This window comes from Papaver somniferum, chromosome 8, assembly GCF_003573695.1.
Source record: "Papaver somniferum cultivar HN1 chromosome 8, ASM357369v1, whole genome shotgun sequence".
NCBI lineage: Eukaryota > Viridiplantae > Streptophyta > Magnoliopsida > Ranunculales > Papaveraceae > Papaver > Papaver somniferum.
The window spans coordinates 96,989,854-97,013,754 of record NC_039365.1 but is presented as its reverse complement, the minus strand read 5'-3'; the positions used below and the strand labels follow the sequence as shown (position 1 = coordinate 97,013,754).

Here is a 23,901-nt window from a genome sequence, read left to right as displayed (position 1 = left end):
ATATCATCGTGCTCTATAATTTCTCGAAGAAAAAATATATGCAAATATATCATCAATGTGCGTGGATGATCTTTCCATCAACATATATGCACTTTCACAATCCATGGAGATTTCTTTGTTCTCTGAAATCAATTAAAACTTCAGGGCGTCCCCCGGTAATGATTCATGTACATAACTATAACCAGATACAATCTCATGAGATGAACTATCTGCACTGATGATATAAGGATCAGTTTATGCCTTACTCACCCCTTTCTTCCTTGGCTGAGTATCTCGAACCAAGTGGTTTATCCCTCTTACTTTTGGGGGCCACGACCTCAGGTAAGTACTTATACCAAGTGTAGCCTTGACACCTATATCTAAGGTGAATTTTCTCTTATCAGGGATTTCTAACCTTGCAGGCACATTTGCAGCTGGTATGTGTGATCTCCTCACTTTAGCGATATCATTAAATGCATCAGGCCATTGAATCGGCCTCGTTCTGAAGATCGATAACTTTTTTTCACTTCACCTTCACATTATGGAGTGCGGGGATCAAAATTAGACAATGTGGGAACACACCATGATAATTCCTGCCATACCCTTAGGAAATCCTTTTCCATATCTCCCCTTAACGATGGGAAGGTTGTCTCATCAAAGTGACAATCCGCAAATCTATTGGTAAAGAGATCGCCTGTCAAAGGTTCTAAGTAGCGGATAATTATTGGAGATTCATATCCAACATAAATACCTACTCGTCTTTGTGGACTCGTCTTAGTACGTTGTGGAGGCGTACAAGTACATACACGGCACAACCAAATATGCGTAAAATTGAAATATCTGGCTCATATCTAGTTACCAACTGGTACGCATAAAATGATTGGCTAACAGAGGGTCTAAAGCGAATAAGTAAAGTTGCATGCAATATGGCATACCCCCAGCCAGTAATAGGCGGGTTGGAACGTATAACCAATGCCCTAGCTATCATATGTAATATTTTGATGGTAGCTTCTGCGAGACCATTTTGAGTGTACGTATATGGGGTACGAGATGTTCTACGTCAATTTTGTTAGGCATACATAAATCACCAAATCCTTTAGATGTAAATTCTCCAGCATTATCAAGTTTGATAGATTTGATTGGATAATCAGGGTGGTGAGCCCTTAATCGTATATTTTATGTCGGAGCTTTGAAAATTCAACGTTTCTTGTGGACACCAATGCAGTGTGTGACCGACGTGTCAAAGCATCAACCACAACCATAAAATACCTAAATGGCCGCATTCTAGATGTATAGGTCCACAAATATCACCTTGTATTCTTTGTAAAAACTAAATATTTAGTTTGGTATCTTTAGCATAGGATGGTTTCGATCCTTTCTTTGCTAAAGAACAAGCCTTGCAAAATGAATGACGTGCATTCGATAAAGAAAATGAAGAAGAATGGGATAGAGGGTGTGTTTCAATTACTTTGGAAGACTAAGGTTGCATTTCTCTTGATTTAGAAGGCATATATATCCGTGTATCAATACTTCAGAAAACACATTGTTACTCTTTGTTATAAAATTTGGTTGTCCCATTTTCTTTTTCTTTCCAAAAAAATGATGTCCATGTTAGTTCTTTAGAACACAGATCATCATATCACGACCTGGGTTCCCTAGTCAATCGTTCCAAAGCTTGTATAAGTCACTGGCCAACAGTTCATCATTGGTAATAATATAGGATTTGATAGTCCTAATAGTAGTGGTGTACAATCCAATAGAGTGACTCATTAGTTTCTTTAAGATGTGCTTCCTTCCGCAGTTACTAGAGATCACGTGTATGTACTCAATTCCATTTTCACAATGAGTTTCCAAGTGATAACCATTTGCACGGATATCCTTGAAACTCAACAAAGTGTGGTTATCTCTTAGTGCATATAAAGCTTCTGTGACTTTATTCATTGTGTTGTTTGGTAATAAGAATTGAGTAGTACCTCGCCCAATTATTACTTGTAATGATCCAATAATCACAGTCATAAAGGTATTATAAGGAGTAAAATCAACTAATAATTTTTTATTTCTTAGGATAGTATTTCTCCTCGAGACATTCCTACAAGTACTACATTAGGCATGAATATTATAAAAGCGAACAGTTTATCTCACGTCTTTTAGAGAATTTTTATCCCACTAAAATGATGTCCTTTCCGTTCTAATGTACATGCTAACTAAACAATAGATTATCATAAATAAAGTAAAATTCTATAGAACACAATAGAAAATAAGTACTTATAGATAATCCATAATTCTAACAGAAAGAAACTAAAGACATGTTTAACAAAAGTAACATTTATTGGAACCACTAAAGAAACAGTAAACTAAGATGGCATAAAGTACTTCAAAGCATCTGACGAAACATTTTTTTTAAGTGGGTTTCAGTTAACCATAAACAAGAAACTAAATGTTTAGGCACATGAAAAGTCAGGTGCATCCATTGACGAGGAAATTTCCTTGTTTCCTATGAAGTCTGAAATTGTGAGGTTGACATCAAGATTAAGATCATTCTCGAGAGCTTCCCGTTAATTTTTGTAGCTCGCAGCTACATTGGCACTAGCCTTACATTGCTTGTACCAATGTCCGGTAAATCCACACTTATAACAAGGTGCATTTTCATCTGCGTCCTTTTTATTAGAAGATTCTTAGGTGTTTTCTCTAAATTAGGGACACTAACATTACTGCCAGAAGTTCCTTCTCTGTGCCAAAAAATAGAATGACCTTTACGCCCCGACCTCGATTATGTCTCTTATGTCCTCTTCCACGAGAGGTATTATCACCACGTGTTCCCTTATGTCCTCTTCACGAGAGTTATTATCACCACGTGAGTATAGAAGACGGTGATATGGATAAAAATGCCGAACCTTCTTTTCTTTGGGGTTTTTCTTCTATTGACCTTGCCGTAGTTAATTTCAGGAACTATCTTTTTCCCGGCAACTCTGGTATTGTTATTGAAAAGAATCTCATTGTACCTTTCAGCTACTTGCAGTAAGTTTATCAACTTACTGAATGTTGTAATTCTCTTTTTGTCAACCTCCAAACAATATTGGTTTAATAGTATCATGGATGAGGTGGGAAAGGTTGATAGGGTATTCTGAATCATTTCCTCATCTGTGATTTTCTTCCCATAAAAATCATGACGTGCTTGAAGTTGGGTATGTCTTTTTGGAAATCATTCTCTTTTACATAATCGAGGAAGCTGATTTCGTTCCACTGGACGGTAAATTGTGGTAGTAAGGAATCGTGAATGTTCCCTAAACGGCTCTCGAGGGCATCCCATAGTTCTTTTGGTGCCTTCAACTGGTGATATCACCAACGTAGGTTAAGATCGATGTGCCTCTTGAGAAACATCGGAGCATGAGCTTTTTCTTTCTTACTTACTGGAACAACATCGACAGATAGCTTGATGGTGGAGGTGTAGTCCTTTGCCACGAATATGGTTTCTACATCAGATACCAAACGATGGTATTCAAGTCCTGATGAGTCCAAAAGTTCGAACTCTGGTCGAAATGCGTCCATTTATATAAGACAAAGTAAAGAACATTAATATGATGCTAAAATCATTCTGAGTCCATAAACACGACATATCGTGGTGACAATTTCGAGTGACTAAATTTCTTTATGGCCAAGATGGATACCAAAAGAAAATTTCTTTATGGTTATGTGGCTAACACGGATATATCTTAGTCCAATTTCTGATCATAATCCAATCGACAAAATTGATTAACCAAATTTCTTTATGGTTTAAATAGGGGCATACCTTTTGCCAACCAAATTTCTTTATGGTTTAAAAGTTGAAAATAGTTTGGTAATAAGGTTGAAAAAATAGTCAACTGAAAATAGGTATATTAAAAAAAAAAAAAAAAAAAAAAAGACCTACAGGCACATTTAACATTTACATGCACATAGTTGTTAAAATTAAGTAGCAAACCCTTTTTAGGTTTGGTTTCAACCGGTTACGTAATAAATATCAATAAATATTTTAGAATAATATTAGCAACATGCATTAATGATTTTTAAATAATATAATAAATGTAAAATGTACAAAAGATCACATGGTGAAATTAAACAGAATATGAATTTTTAATTCTTTACTCTAATATTAGGAACATGCATTAATTAATCATTTTCAAACAAAATTCCAATATGCATGTTTATAGAAAAGTTGAGATGTACCTTGGTTGGTAATATTACTTGATTGTGATGAGAACTAACAACTTTTTTGTTTTTGTTTTTGTGAAGGATCAAATCTCAATTGGTTAAACATGGTGCTGATAACGTGATGTAGACAAAGATACACTACAAAAAAAGTAGTTTTTAGGGACGGCTGTTTTGAAAAAACCGTCCCTAAAGAAGGACGGTGATGGCCTGACCGTCCCTAATAATCATAAAATATTTAAATCAAGGCTAAAATATGTCCGTCCAAAAAAAAAAACATGGCCAAATAGTATTAGTGACGGTGGAACAGGGGACGGTACATAAACCGTCCCTAATACCTCTTGGGACGTTTTTTTGTCCTCTTGGGACGTTTTTTGGCCGTCCCAAGAGGCCTTCTGTTTTGTAGTGACAATTGAAAGAAATAAAAAGAAGTTCTTATTAATCAATATGTGTGTTATTGAATATATTGTGTGGAAGATCTCTATTTATATGCATACAATAGAATAGGTGTTCACTGTAGCGTTAGAAAGGAACTAGTTCATGCATATACTGGTACATGAAGTAATGGTTGAAACAATAGTGATATAAGTCAGGTGGAAATCCATTATTCAACTCCCTATTCTCCACCTTCCTATTTTCCTCCCTACAATCTAAACCCCGCATTAGAGAAATGGTGAACCTCACTTGAACCTGAATGTGAATCTCGACATGGATGTGAGGCTTAGATTATAGGAAGGTGAATAGGGAGCCAAGTAGCATTTCCGTTTCCAATGAACATATATTATTTTTACACGGTGGCTCCGTCACTGGGTCTGCGTGTATACGACCTGATCAATTATTTTTCCAATAAAAGTTCGTAGAGCAGAACATCAATTTCGTGCGTGATCCATGCCCTCGAATCCATTGGAACATCATAAACAAGTACAATTAATATACAAAAGTTAATGTCAGCGGTCTTTGATTATCTCAAGTTGAATCTAGTATCAAGCGCATAAGCGCCGCCGCTTTTTAAACAAGTCGTGTCTTTTTGCTGGGTCCTTGGGCTTCTTTATACGCGCATGTCCAGTTTCTGGAAGTGTAATATCATCATCATCTTTATCATCACCTGCATTTAGTACCTTGTTGAGAAGTTATAATTGCTCGTCAACATAGTGATAGCTTAGACTGGCTCCAGAATCAGGTGGCGGCAAATTTGTAATGGTCTTAAGTTGTAACCTTGGCCCACCAAAAACGTTTGTCTTTTGGTAGAATAAGGCATCTCCATTGTATCTGTAGACACTAAGGAATAGAAAAAGGCATTGTACTCTTCTTTACCCCCAGCCACTCTATCTTCATGTTTACCCTTGGCTCTAAGGATTCTACCCAGTCGTTGAGCTTCTTGACGTCGCGAACCTGCATGAGATGAAATCTGGATAACCACGTTGGCTTCCGGGATATCTATGGAGTTATCACCAACCTTAGAAAGGAAAATTGTGTTTACAGATGGATTGTTCTTAAACAAAGATAGAACATGTGTTCTCTCCTCGTGGCTGGTAGCACCGTAGATCATTAATTTCCCCAGCTTCAAAGCATATTCCCTGAGCGCGAGAAGATTATCAGAAAAAACAATTATCTTATCCTGGCGCTGTTCGTGAAAACGTATTAGAAACTCACACGCCCGGAACTTATTCGGATTCATCGTGCAGAGCGCTTGTTTTTTCTTGCCGTTTTCTTCTTTTGAATATATTCAGCAAAGAACTCGTTGGTCATTGGACACCATACTTCAGCACATATCACATTTGCAATGAACCCTTGTTTTGCTAAGTCTAACCAGTTAGCTTCATACAGTTTAGGACCAATAAGGAAGTTCAAATCACTGATGCGTTCATCCTCTCGCACTAGCGTTGCAGTGAGTCCAAGCTTGCAATGTGATTTAGTTTCACCGATGACTCTGCGGAACATGTCTGCAGGAACCACATGCACTTAGTCCATAAGAAGCAACCCCCATTGTCTTTCTCTTATCACTTTCATAATTTTTTGGGATTCCGGAGACCGCTAACCACCATAAGCGATCATGTGATATGTTGACACAACAATAGCCGCATTAGCAATTTTGAATCCTTTCTTACTGCTAGCATCAGATGTGAAACAACATATCTGGTTCTCTCCGATAGTAGACCACAATCTAAATTGATATGCCCACTGATCCACAGAAACATTACTCGTGGCCAAACAAAGGCAGCTCTTACGGATTTGGGACGCCGCAGAGACTCAAACTAAAGATTTTCCTGCTCCACAAGGTAGAACAATAATGCCAGATCTTGGTCTACCATTTCCAAACATTTTACTAAGACTCTTTTTCTGGTACGGCCTTAGTTGTGCTTGAGGCTTCATTTCCATGTTCAGGTTTGGGTTAACCGTGTCGTTTCTGAAGTCATATTCCTCTAATATGGGGTAATTCAGAGCATTCGGCAAGCAACGTTTCTTCACTATTCCCACTTGATCCGGCTTCAATTCGAAGGCATACTTTTCTTTTTCACTTTTAATAATGCCTTTTACAAGCAACTCATAATCATAATCAGTACTAGAACATAATTTTTTCCTCCTCATCTGAAGAAAAATCCTGCTTCCTTGCCTGAGAAATCACATCATCCTGGAGCAACGTCTCCAGTACCTCAGGGAATGGGGATTCGACGAAATATCGATTCTTCTTAAGCACAAGCTTCACTTTTCCACAAGTACGAGTGGCAGCATGTACAAAATCGATGATTTCCTTTGGTAACATGGTGGTTTTTGACAATTTGTTAAGAACAGTAATGATGTTTGGGTGTCAATACCAGCCGAGACAGCAGCGTATAAGGAATATTGTGTCAATTTGTATTCATGCTTCGAATCAAGCCGGGAAAATGGCTCAGCAATTTCAATGAGGAAATCAGAAGCTTGCTTATAGAAAGGTGAGCAAGTCTCAAGAATTAACCGACCATCAGAACATACAGACAGTGGTCGGTCAATATGACCTTGTTTTATTTCGCTCGCCATTGTTCTCTGTATTTTTATTATTTGGGGATTAATTTAGGGCTTCGGAAGAGAATAATAAGGCTACTCCTCAACGTACTACCAGTACAGCGTCTCTTCTACTATTTATAGAAGACGGATTCCTTTTCACAAACCGACTAGGGGTGTTTGATAAGTTATTTAGGAAACTTCGTGGAATTGTAGTAGTAGTGTTGGATTAGGAAACTTCCTTTTATCTGGTGCCAATTTCAGAGCCGTGATGGCAGTTTACTCAACAGGATCAACAGATAGCTTCGCAATTTCTTCAAGTTTTTTGAGTTTTGGGATTGGAAATTACATCAAAATAGTGTTGCTGAACTTGCTCGAAAATAAAAGCTAACAAATGAATGGTTCTCTAGGCCACCGAGCTGTATTGGGCTTCAATTACTTGAGGAAGTCGATTAGCCAGCCAAGTTGCAAGAAAAATTTCAACTTTCCATAAAAATTAATAAATAAATGAGATGCCAACTTGATTCCAGCTGCTAAATGAAAAAAAGAAAAGAAGAAAAAGAAAAACTTGATCGAATGAATGAAAATCTTATTTTTGGTGGAGACTTTCATTCTTATGCAGAACAACAGTATATCATCCTTCTTCATCTGTTATGTATCTGCTAATTTTATGCTATACATTGATCCAGCAATTTGTATTTGCTCCTCTCAGACATGCAAGTAAAATGTGTTTTCCAGTCGAAGTTTCTTCCTTGGAATTGAAGCCGTTCCAAATCCAGCCACCAATATACTTTATAACTCCTCGTTATGTTTTAAGTTCAAGTAAATTCGGTTTTCATACTGCACGTGCTCCCTCGTATGTGGCACACTTATGATTTGGTTATCGGTTGATGGGGTTGCAGCCAAGGGGTGTACTGAAACTGCAGACAATTGCCACATTTCTGGTTCCATACAATGCAACCGATTAATAAATTCTTCGAAACCCTGTAAGTAGAATTTTTGAGACCAAAAAGAAAGAAAGGAAACACCCCCTTCATTTATGCTACGTGGCGTGTCTGCGTATCGGACCATTGGGTTCTTGCGGGCTCGACGAGATCCGGATCTGACGCTTGCGTAATCAGGAACTCCAGTTTCAAATGACGTAGATCGAAAGGCTCCGAGTCAAACTATGAGTCGGCCACACAAAAAAATGACGCTCTCTTTCTAAAAATAATCAATCCTTTAACGATCCAAATATATACACGGGGAGTTCCGAGTATAATCCTCATCAGGCCCACATACCCATACTTGATACAGCGTTACTACAAGCTCTCTCAAGTAATGCTTCAAGAAACGGTTGTTAACAGAACATACACGAAATAGAAAGCTTTCCTAGTCTGGAAAGCATTTCTTTCTTGAGTATCTCTTTTGCACACCTGGAAAGCCAGGAAATGCAAGCCAATGTGTGAGCATTTAAAAAAATTACAAATCCCACAAAATGACAGCTAATACCAAGTGTAGTACTTGGAATAAGACGTTACTTGATTCTTTTTTCCTCTGCGACATCCACAATAGATCCTCTTTTTCCAATATAATATAGTGCAACCTTCAATAGGTAGAAAAAGGCAACCTTATAAGTTAGCACCTCCATTAGCATCAAAGAAAAGGAATCACTGCCTGTGCTGTAAAGGCTGCAATATGTAGAGAACGGTAAATAAAACTATGAGATGGTTCACAATACAACAATAATCGTCAGCAATTAGAATTTTATCCAACATGAAACGGAAGTTCTATACACCTAAAAGACTGAAATTTAACATTAAAAATATGGTGACCTCCTCTCTAAAGAAGAAGAAAGACAATATAACTGCCGAATATCAAGGAGGAGGGAAAAAAATGTTACTAGCACCCAAAATACAAAAACTCTAGCTCTACTACAACCTGTTAGTTTTTTCTTCAGGAATACTTTGTATATATAGAGAGAAATCTGCAGGACAGAAAAGAAATTGAAAACAGTTTAACACTGCAAATTCTTCTAACCTTAATGTGCTAGTCATGATTTTACTGAAAACATTTTTGTCAGTAACAGTCTCTGAATAATTCGCAGTTGAGAACTAAATAAGAACAGATAGCAGGGTACTGCATATTAACAGAAAGGAACGGTAAGAGAAATTATACAGTTCATCAACAATACAATGGCAACAAATACTCAATCATCTCTAAACACCAACACAACTGACTAACTAATGCATTAACCAGTCCACCAAAAAGCAGATTATGAGCCATGACTCTGTCAATACCACTTGAAAAATAGACAACCATATTTAAACAGATTCATACTTTGTAGGTTTCAAAAATGAACCCTTGATCTATGCTTAAATCATTCCAGTGATTTCGTACCTTTTCTATAAAATGATGACAGCATTTTGACAGTGGTGATGTGATGTCAGTGTACGGAGAGGATTTGTACATTCCAAAAGGAAAAAGTGATCATGCCCGCCGCTTTCTCAAACGCCGTGAATCTGGCTCGTGATATAATGGCATAATTCTTTCTTTCCGCTTTTGCTTGGACATTTTCGAGGTATCAGTAGCTTTAAAGGACCTTGGTGCAAACTCAATTAGCCATTTTGGGTCGATAACAGTAATCTCACGCATGTACTCCTTCGTGGTCATTACAAGCTCGTGATAAATCACCCAATTCGGTTGACGTTGGAAAAGAGCACTACTCGGATGAATATAGACTGGCTGGTTCTCAAGTATGGTTCTATACCCCCCTTCCTGTGGATCCATTTTAGCTGCATGAAAGAAGAATCCGGCTGCAATTGCTTTCCTTATCTTTGTGAAATTCTTTCCAGCAGAACCAATAACCAAGTTATATCTGTCCAAAATGGTGATGAGTTGTCTCCGAACATCCTGTGCCCTCCTCAAAGATCTAGACTGGATAAAATTTTCAAAGCACCATGGTGTTGAAAAATTATTAGCCTTCCATGCTTCATACACAGCAAGTAGAGTAAGATGATCTCCCTCGGGGTGTACAAACTTTGCCCTTTTCTGATCTGCTTCTTCTTGCTTCTCTTTCGGCCTGTAAAAGATGTTTCCAGCCTGAATCATTGATATGATAGTTAAAATCTCATCACAACATCCAAGATAGACACCTGCGAGCAGCATTTTAGATAGTGGAGGATCCAGTGGAAATTCAGCCATTTTGCTACCCAATTTGGTCAGATGACCCTCTGCGTCCAGAGCTCCTACACTATAAAGTTGTTCCATAGCAGATATTAGAGCCTTGGGTGAAGGGGGATCCATAAAGTCAAAAGATAGTAGATCATTTATCCCCATAGCATTCAATTGAAGTGCAGTGGAAGCAAGGTTAATCCTCTGAATTTCTGGAATGGAAGTAGGTGACATCTCATTACGGTAAGCAAGCTCGGTATAAAGGCGATAACATATGCCAGGTCCAGTACGTCCGGCTCGCCCAGTTCGTTGCTTGGCCGATGCTTGAGAGATAGGAGAGACTACCAGCGAATCTAGTCCTTGTTTCGGGTCATACACATTCTGTTTTGCGAACCCTGGGTCAATAACATAAAATATGCCGTCAATAGTCAAGGATGCCTCTGCAATATTTGTAGCCACCACCAACTTCCTCTTTCCTGGAGGAGCAGGATCAAATATCCTTGACTGCACTTCACTAGGGAGAGCTCTGTAAACAGGCAGAATAATTAACTCGGGTACACCATTTCCAAGTGCTTTCATTCTTTCGTAAAGAATCTGACAAGCAAGGTCGATTTCTTCTTGACCAGTTAAGAACAAAAGAATGTCACCCTCGGGTTTTGTCAGGTGAACCTGCATGACAGTAATCAGTGCAGCATCAAGATAATCAGTTTCTGGTTGTTTCGCGTACAAGACCTCAACTTCGTGCTCTCTCCCAGGAATAGTGAGAATTTGACAGTTGAAGAAATATTCAGAGAATTTTTCCGCTTCTAAAGTTGCAGATGTTACAATCAACCGAAGGTCAGGTCTCCGCTTTGTGAGTTGCTTGAGTAAACCAAAAAGCACATCAGTGTGGATTGTCCTCTCATGAGCTTCATCAAGCATGATTACAGAGTACTGTGAAAGATTTTCAGCAACCATAATCTCCCTAAGAAGTGTACCATCAGTCATATACTTGATTACAGTGTCAGATCCAGTGCGATCTTCAAAGCGAATGGCGTAACCTACTTCTTCACCCAAACGACATCCAAATTCTTCGGCGACTCTCCTTGCAACTGAAATAGCCGCAACTCTTCGAGGTTGAGTGCAGCCAATTATACCCCTGGATGTGTAACCAGCTTCTGCCAAATAATGTGTCATTTGTGTCGTCTTTCCTGAACCTGTCTCTCCAATAACAACCATCACCTGGTTATCATGAACCGCCTGAATCAACTCTTTCTTCAATTTGTACACTGGAAGGCTCTGCCTCTGTTCCTGGATAGAGAGTTTTGATCTTACTCTAGAATTTAAGGCTTTCCCACAAGCCTCCTTCTTCCATTCAGGCACATCATAAGCCGTCAACCTAACTCCCTTCTGTGCAAGATGCCTCTCACCTCTTTTGGCCAATGGGTCTTCCCACAGATGATTATGATTTTTCGGGATTGAACCAAGCTTTACTTGCCGCTGCTGTTCCAATACCTCTCTACGCTCTTTCATGAGAGCAGACTGAACACATGCCATACGACTTATAGACCCTTCAGGATTCTTAGATATCTTGATAGGTGACATGTCAATAGAGTAGGGAATCTGCCCTTTCAAAAATGCCGGTCCATCTTCATTCAGCTCAATCGCAAGCTCTTCCGTGGCACCATTCCCATCTTCATCATACACAGGTAAATCTCTAGCAGGTAAAACTCCTGATGCCCTTAATTGTCTTGCTTCCCATATTTCTGGGGATCTCATTCTCTTCAATGGACGGTGAGGTGAAACAATTTGGTCTTCTTCCACAGCTTCAAACCCTACAAGTCTATTTCGATTAGTAGTAGTGGTGGTGGTGCCAACACGATTTGAATACTTATGATTTACCCTAGACCCTAAATCATGAGCCAAAGTCTTCTTAAGAGGAAAAATATTTTTCTTTACATCAGAATTTGTATTTGAAGTAGGATTTAAACGAGTAATTGTAAAGAACGTTTTAACAAAGCAATCAGGTATATCAACACCATTGTTTTTCAATTTCATATCAAATTCATGAACAGTTAAAGAAATTCTTCCAATATCAACAATAAATTATGCTAAAACTTTATCATTAAACCCTAGATTAGTTTCAAGTTCAGCACATACCTTTGAAACTAGGGAAAGATACTCAAGTTGCTTCAAACATTCGTTTACAGATTCCATTCACTTGATCGCAGAATAAGGAATAAAAAAGAAAAACAGAAAAATTATGAATAGAACATGGGAGAGACTCAACAGATTTTTATCTGATAGAGAGGTAGAGGTAAATTAGAAGTTTACCAAAAAGTTCTAGGGCTTCCAATCTCAATTCCAGTTGTTTTAGATTTCCTTTTTCTTGTAGCAAACTAGTTCCCCGAAAGGTCCTAAGGGCGGTTTCCATGGACATGGCAAAGCCATGAGTTTGCCACTTTTGTACCCATCATGTACATGGCAAAGTGGCAAATTAGCCACTTAGCCAAGCCAAGTCAAGTTTTTACCGAGTGGTCGAGTATCGACTGTCCGGTCAAGACTATACGGAACGGTCTAATTTAGAGCGATAGCGGATGAGACTCGACCGTTCGGTAGAAACTAGACCGTTCACTAGATCTAATTCAACGGACATAAATTCATCCGTCTATAAATATCTAATTCTAATTTCATTTCAACTCACACCTTCTTTCTATTTTCTTAGGTTTTCCAATTTCTCAAAATATGAACATGGCTCAATTCAAAATAGAGCAATATGCTGCCGAAAATCAAAGAGTTGAACACCGAGTTAATGTGCAAAATGAAATAAGAAGTGCAAGAGCTGCACATCAGCACAATTTTAGTACGTTAGAAGATGAATGCATTTGCAAGAATTATGTTTTCTTCACTAATCATCCTATCGTTGATGGTGCATTACATGCCATTCCATTTTGGGGACGCGTTTTACAGAAATCTGAAGAAGAAATGACGAACCTCAACAATCGTGATTCGATGATGTTGAGTGCTCGGTGCTCCATAATTTCTAAGAATGTTAATAAGTAAATTGATATGATAAGAGAAGCAGCTCGAAACATGAGAAATGGTGAAACCCAGCTGGACATTGAACAGAGATGTCATGCAGAGTGGCTCCGCGACAAGCATAAGGAGTTCCGGTATGGAAGTTGTTATGAAATCTTAAAAGTGTCGCCCAAATTTAATCTATATATGTTTTAAGTTCTGAATTTTAACTTAAGAAAAAAACTTTAAAAGAAGATTTTTATTTATCAAACAAAAGTGCAATTACATTAAACCACGATACAAACTAATGATTTCCAAACATATATTCTCCTATGCATGTTTGATCCTCGGAAAACTCACCAGTTTGAGTATGAGATGGTAGTTGAGTAGCATCAGGCGATTCATAATCTTGATATGGTACCGGAGATGGTTGAGTTGGATGAGCATGTGCTTGAAATGGGTGAAATGCTAAAGTACTTGTTGGGGTATAAATTGTGAATTTCCTAAATGCATCCATATTTGCGATACCACCAGGAGTATGTACCCGACCTTGGGCATGAAACCAATAGGAGACTGGAACCAAATATCCGTCATCTCCACGTCTGTTGTTGTTGTTGTTGCTCCTGCTGTTGTTGGTAGATGAGTCTCTTCCACCATAGTTGGAGTAGAATGACGGCTTCTACGACTACTTACACTGCTATCACCATAGGAAATGCCATCATGACCTAAACCCATTTGACTATGACCCTAGTGGAGTTTTGGGCATTTCGTAACTCAAATTCTCCATTTGTATCTGCATCTGTCTCAAGTGAAAACTCTGGAATTTATCGAAAATAAGCGTTAAAGTGTTCAACTGGTTCTGATACTCTTATGGTGATGCCACCACACCGTAGTATGGATACCTCTGCTGTATACCTTCATTATTAAGTGTAACAATATCTCCACCGAGTTATAAAGTCTGTACTTCCCAAGATATTTGAGGCATATTTGATGACCCCATATGACTGGTAGGATACGTATATGGTTCGCTCGTCGGTGGTGGAGGTTGGGATGGAAGATTTGTAAGTGGAAAATTGCCAATTGCTGGAAAATCAACACTACCTAAGTTTTATGGATGAACATCTATATTAGCTTGCATACCTTTTGAAACCAACTGTAGTAATCAAAGTCATCATCCGGGGTTTGGATCAGATCTTCAGCTTCTTCCTAAGGTTGTCCATTATTTATAAACGTGATACAATCATCCTGTGAAATCATTAAAGTTGGAAACGGATTGATTGCTTTTACCTTTCTACCTTGTAGCTGAAACATATGTCTTTCTCTAAAGTACCAAATACCATGACCCGTAATAGGACCGTAAAACACAAGTCGATTAAGGCTTCACTGTAGCATGCTTTGAGATAATGGTTCATGGTACTCTTCAATAGAAACTATACGTCATTAACCTAATGTTGATACTAGTTCTACATAGTTTTTGCATCCTCTGAATAGCAGCGACATTTTGGCCACCATTAATTTGATCAACCCAATTATCAGCTTTGTACTTGTACACAATTGGGAAATATAATCTTGTTTCGTCAAAGCTCAGGTTTGAAGACCTTAAAGTAAGTATACCCCCAACATTGAAAATAATATCGACGAACATTTTTGTTGTTAGAGCACTGCTTGGTCGATATCGCAAGCATTGCTATCTCAAGCTTGTTTGTCAATATTAGTTGATCAAAACTATATACTTGGTTTCTAGTCTACTTATAGTTATGTTTAGGATTAGGATAGAATGTGTTGTTAAGCTTTAGACTTCACGGCGTTCTTCGATTGAAGACGAAGATCTACTGAGGAGAGCTTGGAGGAACTTCATCAACAAAAGGTATATGGGGACTAAGTCGTGTAGCTATATAGACTTTTATATTATACACAATTGATATTTCGAGCTTAGTTGATCTCGCTTATCTATTTCTCGAAATATGTGTTGGAAACTTTTTGCTTTAACTATGCTCATCATATTCTTGACGAGTTTAGCTGTAAACATTTTATTGTTGGAAACTAAATATAATGTCAAAAGATGATCATGTGAAAATTACCTTGAACATCTTATATGATTTGTGTGAGACAATCATTTGATGTTAGCTTAGGAAGTTTCGTATTGATCATTCGATCACTTGAAAATTACTTGAAGCTAATGGTTTGTGTGATACGACCATTGTCGTCTTCTAAGGATGTTTCAATGATTGAAATGAGAGTTTAGAACTTTTACCCTTGTCTGTATACAACAAGGCATGCGTACCTAGTATGCGAACTATTTTGTAATGATTCAGGTTCGAGAACCTTGTATGCGTACCTAGTATGCGAACGGTTTTACTTGAGAAGGTCCGAGAACGTTGTTTGCGTACCTAGTATGCGAACGGTTCTACCTGATTTGGGTCCGGAACGGTTGTTCGCGAACCGGGTTTGCGAACGGCTTGACTAGGCCAAGGTCCGAAGCTGTTATTCGCGTACCTGGTTGACGAACACAGTGGTGAAGTTCTAGAATCGGTCATGTATGATTCTCATACTCGTGAACTAAAACATTTATAATTTAAGGAATGCAATCTAGATACGATTCTAAGAAGCATGTCATCGTTGAGGGAAATAACCTTGAAACTCTTTCCAGAAATACTCTTGTTGGAAAGTTAAAGATCTTTGATCACGAGCATTCATCCAAAGCCATAAAGGATATTGCTTTCAAAGCACAAAAGAACACTAAACTACTTGATAAAAGTAAAAGTGTTGGCAACTCTGTGAATGATCATATTGAGACTAAATCATCATATGAATATCCTGACAACTCATTTTCTTTGATCACAAGATAGTTTAAAGATCTTCTTTTGGAGAGAAGTAAATGATTCACCAGAGACAAACCTAGATCATCAGTTAAACCCCATGATCGTGACCATCCTAAAAACAAGGATACTTTCGACATTGATCATGAGGATATGACGCAGTTCTTCAAGTGTAAAGGTTTTGGTCATTTTGCCAATGAGTGTCTGAATCGAAGAAAATACACTTGGAACAAAGGTCTTGCTGCAATTCTTGATGAAACGTCTGATGACTATGATTCGATTGAAGATGAAAACCCAAGCGTGGCACTTCTTTGCAAAAATATTTATTTTGATAATTGTAGCAATACTCATTTCAATCTTGATATTTTTCCTGGATAAATGTCATCGACTACATTGGAGGATGAAATGGATTTTTCTATGACTAATGAAAATTCTACCTCACATGTTTCAGGTACTTCACTTTGTTTAGCAGCATGTTCGTCTATGGTGCCTGAACCATCCTCCACCTTGAGGTATGTTCTACAGAAAATAACTAGGTCCAAACGACCTATGAAAAAGGATGTTGAAAATTTCGTGCAAGAACCGTGTAGTGGACAGATTATTGTTCATCACAACACAGTCTAGTTTTGTTGATTATGCATCTTGTCTCACATGCCAACATTTTGAAAAGAAGCAAATTGTGCACAATTGGGTTATAGGATCAGAATCTATTCTAGGTTGTTTCCTTTTCTTGAATTTTGATTTACTGGTTATTCTTTTCATATCAGCAACTAATGATATTGAAAAGATTTCTCAGTATTTGAATATAAAAAAAGAGGGTCAAAATCGACATTTCTACCTTTTTAGGGCTGATTGTGTTGATCGTACGTGAACCCTATTACTCTGTATATAGGTTCCTTAACCCTGCATTTTTTTCCTTTTCTGAAACTCTTTTTCATCAAAAGATTGCTTGTTGAGCTATTACTTTTGTGTGCTTTTCACAAACCCCATATTTTTATGGAAACTCCAAGCATCATATCTTCTAGTGGGAAAGATGTTAACATGACTGTTAAGCCATCGGTCATGAAGGAAAAAGAAAAATCTCATTCCTCTAGAACTTTAAAGAGAAAAAGGAAGAATATGAAGAAACCAAGGGCTAACACCTCAAATCTTCAGAATTTTTCTATTGTTCTTGAAGAGTTGAAAGAAACAAGGATGGAGATTCATCAAATAAAGGCTATTGTTCTAAGAACTCTTGAAATTCAGAAGGCCCTTGTTTGACAACAGCCAAGAAGGTTTGTTGGAATTGACTCCTTTCATTATGAACTTATGTTCCAATGTATGTTGACGACAAGGAGTTCAGGGACGATACATAATTTTTCAAGAATCTTAATGAAAAAGCGGGGGTCTAAAAACCACACCAAATATTTCGTTCAGCAATCTGTATGGACAACTCCAACACAATTCCAAGAGAATCAACTAGACAGTCAGACTCAATCACGGAAAAGTATCCAAGAGTTATATCTCAATTTCTCAAATCAATATGCAATCGAAAAGAAAGAAATATGTGAGCCGGATCGATATGAGAAATAACTTGGATGGTACCAAAGATCAATATTCAAGCGTCAATCAATTTCTATCCAACAAGCAATGTCGGATTTACCAATTGATTGAACTACCAACAACCTGTGATATTTCAATTATATAAAAAAAATATAATTCAGAAAATAAATAACAAAGACACCAGAAATTTTGTTAACGAGGAAATTGCAAATGCATAAAAACCCGGGGACATAGTCCAGATTTGAACGACATATTGTATTAAGCCGCTACAGATACTAGTCTACTACAAGATTAACTTCGGACTGGAAGGTAGTTGAGCCCTAACCGATCTCCCACTGATCAAGGTACAGTCGCGTTCCTTGTGCTTCTGGATCCCAGCAAGACTCTACGCACTTGATTCCCTTAGCTGATCTCACCCACAACTAAGAGTTGCTACGACCCAAAGTCGAAGACTTATAAATAAATTTGTCTCCCACATAAATGTTTATTAGATAAATATGTCTCCCACAGAAATACCTATGAAGTTTTTTTCCGTATTATGATAAATCAAGGTGCACATAAACCAATTGATAATCCGTTCTTATATTCCCGAAGAACAACCTAGAATCACCTCACAATAGCTTAATTATATGGAAGTAGAACAAGTTATTGTGGAATCACAAAGAATGAGACAAAGAGCTTTGTGATTACTTTTTATATCTTACCTATCGGATATAAATGTCTAGTCAATCTTAGAGAAGATAGTATTCAATACGATAGAACAAGTAAGATCAGAATACGCAACTACAGAGAAAATAGTTTTATCTGGCTTCAGAATCACAATGAAGTCTTCAAGTCGTTAACCTACACGGTTTTGGAAAAACCTAGGTTAATGGAGAACCGACTCTAGCAATGATTGAGATAACAATGCTTGCGAGTTCGACCGAGCAATGCTCTAACCTAGGTTGCGTACTAGAGTCGATTCTCCTTTAGACTAGGTTTTTCCAAAGCCGTACTAGAGTCGATAAATTTGTCTCCCACATAAATACCTATGAAGAATAATACTTGTATGTCCCAGTATTTTTATACTTCCTACTCTAACCTAACGAAGTTTACTCTAGTAATCTAATCAAGCGGCTTATAAGTTTTGATATTAAAATATGACAACCAACCTTGACATACCAACGCTTGATGGGTTCAACCTAGCAATGCTCTATCAATCTCCTCATTTGTCAATTTTAGTGACAAAACTCTATTACATATGGAGAATACATGAATTAAAAGATACAGATATTATATTACATAACAGTCTCTTAACTCATTCTTCATTATGGTGGATTCCAAGTTTTAACATCACAATAACCTGTATATATTTAAAAATGAATGCTGCTATTGACGCATTTGAACGACAAAAGCTTTAATTCCCCTGAAGGAAAGCTAGGTAGATATTCAATATGAACCTATTTTTTAGTCCTCTTTTGTAGTATAAAATACTATACAACATGACGATATGTTCCCCCCCCCCCCCCCCAAAGTCTATGCTTTACTCTCTCTTTAGGTATACACTTTTCAGCACGAATATGATTTTTCGGTGATTGTAAATCACCTGTATACTCCATATAATTATCCCCCTTTTTGTTACAAAAATGAAAAAGACAAGAAAAAATATGTTAGAGCATAGCTCGGTTGAACCCACCAAACGTTGGTATGTCAAGTTTGGTTGTCATATTTTAGTATCAAAACTCATCTAGAGTCGCTTGATTAGACTAGAAATTATAGGAATATTGAGACGTAAAAGTATTACTCCAAAGACCTAAAGAATGTGAAAAAGTAACAACTACATTGATAACATCATCCTTCCACTTGAGGTTAGTGATATTGACTTGATCTTGTTTCCATTCCTAACGTATCTTTCAAGTCGTGCTATATCGAAAACATAACATGCGAAGTTGTATATATTTGTATATAATACTCTAGTGATGAGACTTGGTGATAATAGTATGATCAAACTATCAAGGAAACATATTACGAAGTATAAACGCTTATCTTTTGGAACTTCGTAAATACGACATCGACATAATCGATTGTATATATTTATTGGATTATGTATGTATTATATAGGTGTGATTTCGTCCTAGAAAACTATGTATTATTACATTAGTTTAAGGAAGTAGATGTATGAACTTGGTTTCATAATCGAAAGGGAAATCATGATTGGTCTTGTTCTTTATTGAATATCTTTTGGATGACCAATGGAAGATGACAATGGTAGAAACTATCTTAACTTATGTTGAGACTTGAGGTATCACCGGTCATAGCCTATGACATATATCTAGTTGTAATCGGTCACAAGTTACATTGGAAATCTAGGTGTAACCGATCACAAGCTATATTGGAATGTAAGTTGTAATTGGTCACAAGTTACTTTGGAATTCAAGGTATAATCGATCACAAGATGAATTGGGAAGTTAATTGTAATCGGTCACAAGTTACCTTTGGGAAGCAAGGTGTAACCGGTCACAAGTTACTTCGAGAAGCAATGTGTAACTGGTCGCAAGTTACTTCGGGAAGCAAGGTGTAACCAGTCGCAAGATACTTTGTGGAGCAAGGTGTAACATATTACAACCTATATTGGGAATCATGTTATAACCGGTCAGAACATATTTTGGAGTGATGATTTAATCAGTTCCGTGAGAAAAACCAAGTATCCATGGTTCACATATTTCTTCATGGTGTGGGTGAACTGGGGTTTAGGGTTTGTTAAGATGAGAATCTTCTAGATGTCGACATTATTTGAACATGTACATAACTCTTATCATTAACTGTTCAAACTTTATTCTTTTTGTTTGTGGTGGAGCCGTCTATCCGGAGAGGAAAGTACCCTAATTAGGATAAATCTCTTACGACCGCTCATTTTCCGTGGGATCAAGAATCTCTACGAGTACCATTGGTGGGAAACTAGATAATTGCAGTGTTATTAGTTTTCAATTATTGATTTGATTAACGGTTGTTGAAATTTTTATTGCACCTAGTTTGTTTATTCTTGAGAACCTTCTCTTCTAATAAAAGGTTTACTCAAACTAGATCAAAGTATTGACAGGATCTTTAGAACCATCTTCGGATCTAAAGACATCTTGTGATAATCCATTGTTAACAAACTTCTGTGTGTGATTGATCACAAGAGGATTCAAGTTGTGTTGTGCATGTTATTGAAGGCAATAGAAGATTTGAAGACGAAAAAGAATTCCTATTATTTTTCATCGTTACCTTATTCTTTGATATGACAAACTAGGATCCGATCCGATCAAGTTTTTATATCAGGAAAGATTATCAAAATAATTTTTTCCCTCAGTTTCCATAACCACTCTCCCCACAAAGATATGATGCTTAAGCACCAATTCAATATAGAACTCTCCTCATGTGAGTTTGTTGGAAATATATGTTTTAAAACAAAAAAAAATGTATTTGCATTTGATATTTATATTGAATTATCTTTAATAAGTCTTAATGATCTTCATAAAAGAAACTTATTTTTGTTATAAATTCTTTGATCGTTTCATATTTCAAGAGTAAATAGTTTTTATTAATCCATACTAATGTTTTTGATTAAACTCATTTAGTATTTTTTGACTATAAAATAGATTTTGGCTGGAAAAACAACTAGAGAGTTTTTCTTTATTGTTTTTGGAGTTTTAAAGAAAAATAAGAATATTTGAGAGAAAGAAAACTAGTGTACGATTATCACTTGTTTTCTATAAATTTGTTTCTGAGCAAGAATAGAAGTGTACAAGTATCACAACTCTAAAAGTGCAAGAGTTATTGTGAAAGAAATTTACTCGGCTGTTTTATCCTTGGGACGACTAGACATGGAAGAACTGCTTGCACAATCTTGGGCAGAACCGCGAAACGTCTTAAAGAGATCGACTTTGTCGTCAGTCAGCTATAATATTATTTGTTTGGTTTTTTCTTTTTGATTTTTTTGCAGGCGGATTTCGGCAATTGTTCCAACAATTTTAAGACGTCTCTTCTTCCATAGAGATCAAACGAGAAACTATTACTGAAACGCGATAAGTATCATTGTTTATTTTGCTTTATCAAATCATTAGGTTATAATTATTCATTAAGATTTAACTTGCTGCTTGGATTTTATATTCCTAGATAACTAAAATTGAATTTTGATATCTAATCTTAACATACCATAGTTGTAACAAGTTGTATAGTTTTATGTGCATCTCTTGAAAGAAAATGAATTAGGTCTAGAAACTTTTACTAGATATACTAGACATCATGAGGATCATCCATAATAAATTTTAGAACTTTGGATAGAAAAAAGTATTTTTAAAGTATTTTACAAAACCTCATAACGTTGCTGAAAATTTTTGACGGACAAAAAATTAGCCATATTGAATTCGTTTATCCCAATCTTTGTTTAGCTATTTTGAAGTTGTGTAACATGAAACTTGTATATCACAAATTTATCTTCAAAACCTATTTTGAATTTTCGATTGAGATTTTTGGTTTAAGAGATGTGGTGATTTCAAAACCATTGTGTGTTTCTGTCTAAAAAATATGAGATGTGATGCTTGAGTTTAGAGATTAGAAATGTAAGAACTTACAATAAAAATCATGTTTTGTTTTTAGTACCTTACTCTTGTTTTGGTAATGAAAAAACTAAGATGATTATTGGAAATCAAACTAGTGCATGACATATGTTTGATAAAATGCTTAATAGAAAGTTATAATCTATGACGTTATAACAATAAAACTTTATTTTTATTTGATACTTGGAGTACTAATATTTATTTGATTTTTAAGTACTTATATAAGTTCATACCTTAATTATTTTGGGCTACAAATGCTTACATTTAAATGATTATGACAGGTGATAATTTCACTTGCTTCAACAACTTTTTGTTTCCCAATGAAAATAAAAATTGCGAGTAAATATTGGTCGGTGTATGGAATAATGGTTTTGATGATTTCTTTGTTGGTGTGGAAAGTATGGACAATGGTTTATGACATATTGAGCTTTCAAAAGAAATGATGTATGCTTAATGAACTATTTGTAGTTATTGTAGTGATCAAATACTTGGATTCTAGATTGAAAAATATTTTGATTATTCAATCTCTGAATGAATTGCAAGAAACTAGATATTGAGAATTATTGTTTATGATAATAAATGTGTGACTCATACATGTTCGGAACTTATGAAATAGAACTTGGCACCAAACCAAAACCGTAAGAATACGAAACCTAGTCAAAATAAATATGAATACCAACTCTCACCAAGAAATGAACATAATTTTATTATGAAATTATTGGCTATGCTTGCATTAAATCAAGTCTTATGACATGGCATTGCAAGAATATAAAATGTTGTTAAAAATGCTTTTCAAGCTAAGTTAATGTGAATAGTGGATATGGTGAGAGGTTGGTGTATATTGGTGTTTTACACCATGTTTGTTTTGATAGGTTATGGTTCAAAAGTTGAACTGAATCGTTTGAAAGAAAGTGGAGTTGAGTTATTCAAACATCTCTAGGATTCTTGGTATTGGTATGTGAAAAAGCGAGGGTCTAACAACCACACTCAATAATTCGTTTAGGCAATCTGTATGGACTAAATTCAATATAATTACAAGAAAATCAACTAGACAGTCATACTCAATCAAGGAAAATATATCCAAGAGTTATATCTCAATTTCTCAAATCAGTCAGCAATCGAACAGATAGAAATCTGTGAGCCGGATTAATATCAGAAATAACTTGGATGGTACCAAAGACCAATATCCAAGCATCAATCGATTTCAATCAACAACCAAAGGTTGAATTCACCAATTAATTGAACTAGCACAACTTGTGATATTTCAATTATATAGAAAATATAATGCAGAAAAGAAATAACACCGATACCAGAAGTTTTGTTAACGAGGAAACCACAAATGCAGAAATACCACGGGACCTAGTCCAGATTTGAACACCACATTGTATTAAGCCGCTAAAGATTCTAGCCTACTACAAGTTAACTTCGACCTGGAATATAGTTGAGCCCTAACCAATCTCAGACTGATTAAGGCATAGTTGTGTTCCTTACGCCTCTGAATCCAAGCAGGACTCTACGCACTTGATTCCCTTAGATGATCTCACCCACAACTAGGAGTTGCTACGACTCAAAGTCGAAGACTTGGTAAACAAATCTGTCTCACACAGAAAAGTCTATTGAATAGATAAATATGTCTCCTACAGAAATACTTACGAGTTTTT

The 23,901-nt window shown here is 36.5% G+C and overlaps 1 protein-coding gene and 1 pseudogene across 9 annotated transcripts; both read right to left on the bottom strand.

Moving 5' to 3' along the window:
- Positions 1-5,150: 5,150 nt before the first annotated feature.
- Positions 5,151-7,185, bottom strand: LOC113305815 (annotated as a pseudogene).
- A 532-nt stretch (positions 7,186-7,717) lies between these two features.
- Positions 7,718-12,708, bottom strand: LOC113302199 (probable pre-mRNA-splicing factor ATP-dependent RNA helicase DEAH5). 9 transcript variants are annotated; one of them, XM_026551057.1, is made up of 4 exons: positions 12,616-12,708; positions 12,442-12,501; positions 9,529-12,116; positions 7,718-8,819 (listed from the first exon to the last, which is right to left on the bottom strand). In XM_026551057.1, exon 3 carries the CDS (start codon positions 12,058-12,060, stop codon positions 9,619-9,621), a length of 2,442 nt encoding a protein of 813 aa, XP_026406842.1. In that variant the 5' UTR covers positions 12,061-12,116; positions 12,442-12,501; positions 12,616-12,708; the 3' UTR covers positions 7,718-8,819; positions 9,529-9,618. The 9 variants fall into 9 exon arrangements, with proteins under 9 accessions (XP_026406842.1, XP_026406844.1, XP_026406843.1 ...); XM_026551059.1 differs by adding an exon at positions 9,070-9,115 and having other exon boundaries at positions 12,442-12,693; XM_026551058.1 differs by having other exon boundaries at positions 7,718-8,564; positions 8,653-8,819; positions 12,442-12,693.
- Between the last annotated feature and the right edge of the window lie 11,193 nt (positions 12,709-23,901).